At 47.6% G+C, this 7,601-nt stretch overlaps 1 protein-coding gene across 1 annotated transcript in view; it reads right to left on the bottom strand.

Moving 5' to 3' along the window:
- Positions 1–7,029: 7,029 nt before the first annotated feature.
- The window catches only part of LOC122546586 (pre-rRNA 2'-O-ribose RNA methyltransferase FTSJ3-like), a 4,405-nt gene continuing 3,833 nt past the window's right edge, over positions 7,030–7,601 (bottom strand). The window contains exon 4 of the mRNA XM_043685270.1: positions 7,030–7,206. Within this exon, the coding sequence (XP_043541205.1) occupies positions 7,047–7,206 (160 nt within the window). The 3' untranslated portion in view covers positions 7,030–7,046. The remainder of the gene's footprint in view (positions 7,207–7,601) is intronic.

The following is a 7,601-nucleotide window of genomic DNA, read 5'->3' as shown; positions in this document are numbered from 1 at the left end:
GGTATTACAAGGGGGCATAGTTTTAAATTAAGGGGTAGTATGTATAGGACTGAAGTTAGGGGTAGGTTCTTCACTCAGCGAGTCGTAAGTTCATGGAATGCCCTGCCAGCAGCAGTGGTGGACTCTCCCTCTTTATGGGCATTTAAGCGGGCATTGGATAGGTATATGGAGGATAGTGGGTTAGTATAGGTTAGGTGGGCTTGGATCGGCGCAACATCGAGGGCCAAAGGGCCTGTACTGCGCTGTATTCTTCTATGTTCTATGTTCTATGTTCTATCTCCGATAAACGCAAGGGAGAGGATGTTCAGAGGAGATATAGGAAGAACGTTTTCACTCTGAGAGTTTTGTTTATTTGGAATTCACTGTTTGAACATGTGGTAAAGCTATGAGTCATCAAAACATTTCAGGAGTATTTAGCCGAATACTGAGAAGCGAGAGCACATATGGATAAGGACTAGGTACGAGAAAGTGGGGTGAAGGTAAACAGATGTCTGATGAAAGATCCCAACACTGCCCAGAAAATAAAGAGCATGAAAGCATGGGAAGGGTAAAGGCATGGAAACTACTGGCGATCTGGGACAAGGGGTCTGCGGAATGCGACACTCGTCAAAAGATGACTTTGGCAGGATGGAGCCAGTGTGGCAGGATGGGATAAGAATAGTGGAATGCTCCCACACCAATTAGGGGCGAAAGTGAGGTCTGCAGATGCTGGAGATCAGAGCTGAAAATGTGTTGCTGGAGAAGCGCAGCAGGTCAGGCAGCATCCAGGGAACAGGAGAATCGACGTTTCGGGCATAAGCCCTTCTTCAGCCCTCCACCAATTAGCAGAGTCAGAATGTGCTGAAAAGTTACAATGGCAGGCTGAGATAATAACAATTAGTAAAGTCAGCCTCGCCTACTAAATATCATCGTGGCAGTTTGGGACAAGTCGTGACAGGACATACTTAGGACATGATTTTAAATAATTAATTGATAGTAGAGTCAGCCTGCTTGAGACACCTGTAGCAGGATATGACATTAAATATCTAATTAGTAGCTAGTAGAGTCAGCTTGAGACAGGAAAACATTATGCTACATGGGGTAGCAAAATATCTGATCATGACAGATTAGTCTGGGATGGAGGTTCATTGAGCACAGGTAGCAGTAGAATACTTAATAGTTACAGTAGAATGAATTAGGAACAACCATAGTGGCAGAAGGAGAACGATAATGGGAATTATCACCATTGGTTTATTGTATAGCTGGAGTGAGGTAATTCTGACGAACACAGTTGGCATTCTGATAAGCTAACAATACATGTTGAAAGAAAAGGTATAAACTGATGGAGTTTAATTCAGATACATGTGAGGTGCTGAATTTTGGGAAAGAAAATCTTAGCAGGACTTATACACTTATTGGTAAGACCCTAGGGAGTGTTGCTGTAAAAAGAGACCTTGGAGTGGAGGTTCATAGCTCCTTGAAAGTGGAGTCGCAGGTAGATAGGATCGTGAAGAAGGCATCTAGTATGCTTTCCTTTATTGGTCAGAGTGTTGAGTACAGGAGTTGGGAGGTCATGTTGCGGCGGTACAGGACATTGGTTAGGCCACTGTTGCAATATTGCGTGCAATTCTGGTGTCCTTCCGATCGGAAAGATGTTGTGAAACATGTAAGGGTTCAGAAAGATTTACAAGGATGTTTCCAGGCTTGGAGGATTTGAGCTACAAGGAGAAGCTGAACACGCTGGGGCTGTTTTCGCTGGAGCTTCGGAAGCTGAGGGGTGACCTTGTAGAGGGGCATGGAAAATTATGAGGGGCATGGAAAGGATAAATAGACAAAATATTTTCCCTGGAGTCGTGGAGTCCAGAACTAGAGGGCATAGGTTTATTGTGAGAGGGGTAAGATATGAAAGAGACCTAAGGGGCAACTTTTTCACACAGAGGGTGGTACGTGAATGAAATGAGCTGCCAGAGGATGTGGTGGAGGCTGGTAAAAGTGCAACATTTGAGAGGCATATGAAAAGGAAGGGTTTGGAGGGATATGGGCCGGATGATTGCAGGTGGGACTAGATTGGGTTGGGATATCTGGTCGGCATGGACAAGTTGGACAGCAGTGTCTGTTTCGATCCTGCACATCTCAATGACTCTATGACTCTATGCCATGGACCCTGAGGTTCGGGTGAGTCAAAAATTTGTTTTCTGAATGTCACTGTTTTTGGTTGCAAATAAAAGATCTACTCCTTGAAAAACTCCGCATCTCCTGGTAGGAGTCGATTTTCTCTACGACAACCGCAACTTTGGGTGCAGTAAAATTGTGGCGAGTGCAGCTCTGTGGCGCAATGAAAAGATTGTTAGATTTCTACAAATTTCGTAACTTTGCTATTCAATGTTTGTTGGTTTGAAACGCACTAGAATTGGAGTTTAGTTCAGTTTTCAGCTGAATCATTGAGTGTTGTGCTGACTCATCGCCAATCCCTGTCATCTGGAGTTCCCGTCCCTGCGACTGACCAGAGGAAATTCCTTACCTTCTTGGTTGTGAGTTTTTGCGGAATCATATCATTTGAAACATGATCAGACCAGAATCAGATGCTCATCCGCAAAATCTGCAAATTTCGTGCAGAAACCTACTGTGAAATGTGTTCTTGGATGTCGGAATGGTGAAGATTATTGAAGAATGCAATATGTTTCATCTTACCTGTATGAAATTTTCGATTGCTTAACTGTCTTTATCCTGTTGTGGATGAGCTGGGCAAAGACATTGACGTATTTGGTCAGCCATGATCATATCAAACGGCGGGTAGACAGTGAGAGAATTAATCTCACGCTCATGGTCTCACGTTTCTCACAAATCAGTTAGTCAGCGAACTGAGCTAACCGACTTCCATTCAATGCAGAGTTAAACCAAACAGATCAGTGCATTTGCATTATATAATATTTCATGTAGAATGAGCTGCTGCACCTTCCAACTCCATTAGCTCTTCTTACACTTAACATTTTCAACTGCAGGTGTATTGCAATTTCTTTCCTATGAATGTTAACCACTTCCAGAGTTTTTCCCTTTTGCACCCCCATCCTGGCAGCCCAGAATCACTGTTAAATTCACTCCTTGTGTGCCTGCTCGCGCTTTTCGAATATTCTGGAATCAGCACCTAAAATATTTTTATTTCTGAAAATTCATCTCCGAATTCAATAACTCTCAGAATATAAAATGCCTAATCCAAACTTATTTATCGTGCTCCGCTGGGTTTGAAGTCTAGTTTCCACTCACCTAAACGAGGAAATTTCGCTCATATTTACTCTTTAGATCTTCACATCAGCTGGATAACCTCTATTCGGACACAACTAAGTCTTTCCTGATTCCACCCGCATTATTCCTTATCTATGCCATCATCCCATTAAACTGCCTCTTTTCGTTTCTAGTGGCTTTATCTCCAAGGAAACCTCATTTCCTTCGTTTCTAACGACATGGTATCATGGCCGTGTCATTCCTAACGTCTTTACAGTCCAGTAAACACTGCCCGTGTCTTTAGTGTTCAGGGATGTGTAGGTTAGGGTGGATTGGCCGTGCTAAATTGTCCCATAGTGTTCAGGGATGTGTAGGTTAGGGTGGATTGGCCGTGCTAAATTGTCCCATAGTGTTCAGGGATGTGTAGGTTAGGGTGGATTGGCCGTGCTAAATTGTCCCATAGTGTTCAGGGATGTGTAGGTTAGGGTGGATTGGCCGTGCTAAATTGTCCCATAGTGTTCAGGGATGTGTAGGTTAGGGTGGATTGGCCGTGCTAAATTGTCCCATAGTGTTCAGGGATGTGTAGGTTAGGGTGGATTGGCCGTGCTAAATTGTCCCATAGTGTTCAGGGATGTGTAGGTTAGGGTGGATTGGCCGTGCTAAATTGTCCCATAGTGTTCAGGGATGTGTAGGTTAGGGTGGATTGGCCGTGCTAAATTGTCCCATAGTGTTCAGGGATGTGTAGGTTAGGGTGGATTGGCCGTGCTAAATTGTCCCATAGTGTTCAGGGATGTGTAGGTTAGGGTGGATTGGCCGTGCTAAATTGTCCCATAGTGTTCAGGGATGTTTAGGTTAGGGTGGATTGGCCGTGCTAAATTGTCCCATAGTGTTCAGGGATGTTTAGGTTAGGGTGGATTGGCCGTGCTAAATTGTCCCATAGTGTTCAGGGATGTTTAGGTTAGGGTGGATTGGCCGTGCTAAATTGTCCCATAGTGTTCAGGGATGTGTAGGTTAGGGTGGATTGGCCGTGCTAAATTGTCCCATAGTGTTCAGGGATGTGTAGGTTAGGGTGGATTGGCCGTGCTAAATTGTCCCATAGTGTTCAGGGATGTGTAGGTTAGGGTGGATTGGCCGTGCTAAATTGTCCCATAGTGTTCAGGGATGTGTAGGTTAGGGTGGATTGGCCGTGCTAAATTGTCCCATAGTGTTCAGGGATGTGTAGGTTAGGGTGGATTGGCCGTGCTAAATTGTCCCATAGTGTTCAGGGATGTTTAGGTTAGGGTGGATTGGCCGTGCTAAATTGTCCCATAGTGTTCAGGGATGTTTAGGTTAGGGTGGATTGGCCGTGCTAAATTGTCCCATAGTGTTCAGGGATGTTTAGGTTAGGGTGGATTGGCCGTGCTAAATTGTCCCATAGTGTTCAGGGATGTGTAGGTTAGGGTGGGTTGGCCGTGCTAAATTGTCCCATAGTGTTCAGGGATGTGTAGGTTAGGGTGGGTTGGCCGTGCTAAATTGTCCCATAGTGTTCAGGGATGTGTAGGTTAGGGTGGGTTGGCCGTGCTAAATTGTCCCATAGTGTTCAGGGATGTGTAGGTTAGGGTGGGTTGGCCGTGCTAAATTGTCCCATAGTGTTCAGGGATGTGCAGGTTATGGTGTGTTGGCCGTGCTAAATTGTCCCATAGTGTTCAGGGATGTGCAGGTTATGGTGTGTTGGCCGTGCTAAATTGTCCCATAGTGTTCAGGGATGTGCAGGTTATGGTGTGTTGGCCGTGCTAAATTGTCCCATAGTGTTCAGGGATGTGCAGGTTATGGTGTGTTGGCCGTGCTAAATTGTCCCATAGTGTTCAGGGATGTGCAGGTTATGGTGTGTTGGCCGTGCTAAATTGTCCCATAGTGTTCAGGGATATGTAGCTTAGGGTGGATTGGCCGTGCTAAATTGTCCCATCGTGTTCAGGGATGTGTAGGTTAGGGTGGATTGGCCGTGATAAATTGTCCCATAGTGTTCAGGGATGTGCAGGTTAGGGTGGATTGGCCGGGGGGACATGTAGAGTAACAGGGTGGGGGAATGGATCTGGGTGGGATCCTCTTCAGAGGGTCATTGTGGACGCGTTGGGCCGAATGGACACTGTCGGGGTTTGATGGTGTTCTCTGGATGAATTCTCCATCGGGGACTGAGAGACAGCGTCAGGAGATCCACAATCAGAAGTCAAGAGAAATGACCTGATTGGCTGGTAGTTGAATTATGCTCCTTGGAATTTTATTCCCCCCACACACACCCACAACCGCTGTCGCTCGCCTGGTCTCTCTGTGTTTGTGTCTGGCTCTGTTTGCCTCTCTCAGTACTGTTGTGGAGGTGAAGGCATGAACTGTACCTTTAAGAGAGAGTGAAAGCTCACAAGCCCGTTATGTGACTGAGTGCAGCCTCAGAGATAATTTGAAGATGTATCATTTGAGACGCAGCTCAGTTACTGAGCTGTTCACACAACAATTCGAATAAATTACCCGTGGTGCTGGAAACGTCCAGCAGGCCAGGCAGCATCGGAGGTGCAGGAGAATCGGCCTTTCGGACAGACGCCCTTCGTCGGGAATTCCGGAACATTGACCCTCCTCGGATGCTGCCTGACCTGCTGTGCTTTTCCAGCGCCACACTCCCGAATGTGATCTCCAGCCTCCCTTTCGACCGGTTTAAATTATGCCCCGAGATACTAGAACCCAATCGAACTAGAGTTTTACTGTTTTGACAACATCAAACCGATGAGACCATTCGACGTTCTGGGGTGCAAAAAGCAAGCATTTCGGACAGTTAGCCGGACGGAGAGCTTTTCAAAAACATTCTCTCCGAAAGGTACCCTTTTCACATCTTTGCAGCAGATGACCCAGAGGAGGATCGACACCGCTGGCTGGTTTTGAACCGTGATTTTAAGAGGGGCTTCATTGGATTGGTTATGGAGTGGGAGGTCGATAAATCGCCAAGACAAAGGAGGCTTATAGCTGTTGCTTAACGTTCTCTTTTGGGGTCAAAGGATAAATTGTGAAATTGTTCTTAAAATATTGGAATTTAAGGGAGGTCTCTGTCACTCATACCTGAACAGATCACGAGGTGGGATCACTCGGGGGTAATTGTAGACTAATAGTGTGGGGGTCTGGGTGGGTTACTGGGGGTTTGGTCAAATTAACAGAGAAGATTTACCCCGTGTCTCAACAGGCCACTCAGGAATTTTCAGGGGTAGAGTTTCGGCGATCCTGTTATAGACTGGCAGCTTGACCCGCTGCGGGAATTTGAGTGGAACAGGCAGGGTCTCCCGTGTTTTAAAAAACAACCCCACTGCGTCTTTGAACCGGAATTAGACAATGCAATGGCTTCAATCAACTCCACTTTCACATTCTGTCGCGGTTCCAAGAGCATTGGGGCTGAATTCCGAGCGCACTTATCCCAACGCAAACCCGCACGCACCCAGGACATAAAATTCCACCATCGCCCTGAGGGACGCATCGGCTGGAAAAAGCGGCCGCTCTGCGAGGAGAGGAATTCCGCACATGCTTTCGGGACAGTCGTTTTTTATTTTGTACGTTCGGGAACTGACCAGGGAGCAAGTTATACAAGATCTAGCGGCACGTTCAAACTGGAACAGGAGACCATCACTCCGCTGCAGCGGGGACGATGAGAATGTTACCTTTTACGGTGCAGCAGGATCAGATTCATTACTGACCTCACAGGGATGACAGTAACAAACACACTGAACAAACAATTTAATCGGTTACTGTGGGGGGGGGGGAAAGAGAGGGAGAGGGGAAGAAGGGACGAGGGGAGGGGTACGGTTTCGGCTCCCCCCAGCCCCGAGACATTACCTCTTCAGCTCAGCCACCTCCTCTGCCTTCAGGACGGCCAACTGCTGCTGCATCTCCTCCTCCTCCTGCTCCTCCTCCGCTCGCTCGTCCCCCTCCTGCTCCCTGGTGGGCCCGGGGATGTCCTTCTCCCCTTCGCTCTCGTCCCCGGAGCTCAGGCTGAAAGATCGGGGGGGGTCTCGTTAGAGTCGCACGTTGCTCCCTCTCGCTACCCACACCCTCCCCGTCCTCCACCCAATGTCCACGCTCTAGAACCGTTCCAGCAACGCCCACTCTGACAACTCCACACCTCTGCCCGTGTCCCCTCCCCCGACGTCTCTCTCTCCCAGTGTCCCCTCCCCCGACGTCTCTCTCACTCTCCCCAACAACCGCAGCACACATGGGCTGGAGGTCGAGGGTGAGATGGCGAGCGGGCACAAGGGCAAGTGTGAGAGTGAGAGTGTGCATGCTTGATTTTGTGTGCGGCACGCATATGCGCAGGTGTGTGTGTGTGTGTTTGTGCACATGCGCCTGTGCACATGCATGCGTGAGTCCTGGTGTGCGTGTTGCTTGTT

Source organism: Chiloscyllium plagiosum, unplaced genomic scaffold (assembly GCF_004010195.1).
Source record: "Chiloscyllium plagiosum isolate BGI_BamShark_2017 unplaced genomic scaffold, ASM401019v2 scaf_58677, whole genome shotgun sequence".
In the NCBI taxonomy this organism is placed as follows: domain Eukaryota; kingdom Metazoa; phylum Chordata; class Chondrichthyes; order Orectolobiformes; family Hemiscylliidae; genus Chiloscyllium; species Chiloscyllium plagiosum.
This window is presented reverse-complemented; position numbering and strand designations above follow the sequence as displayed.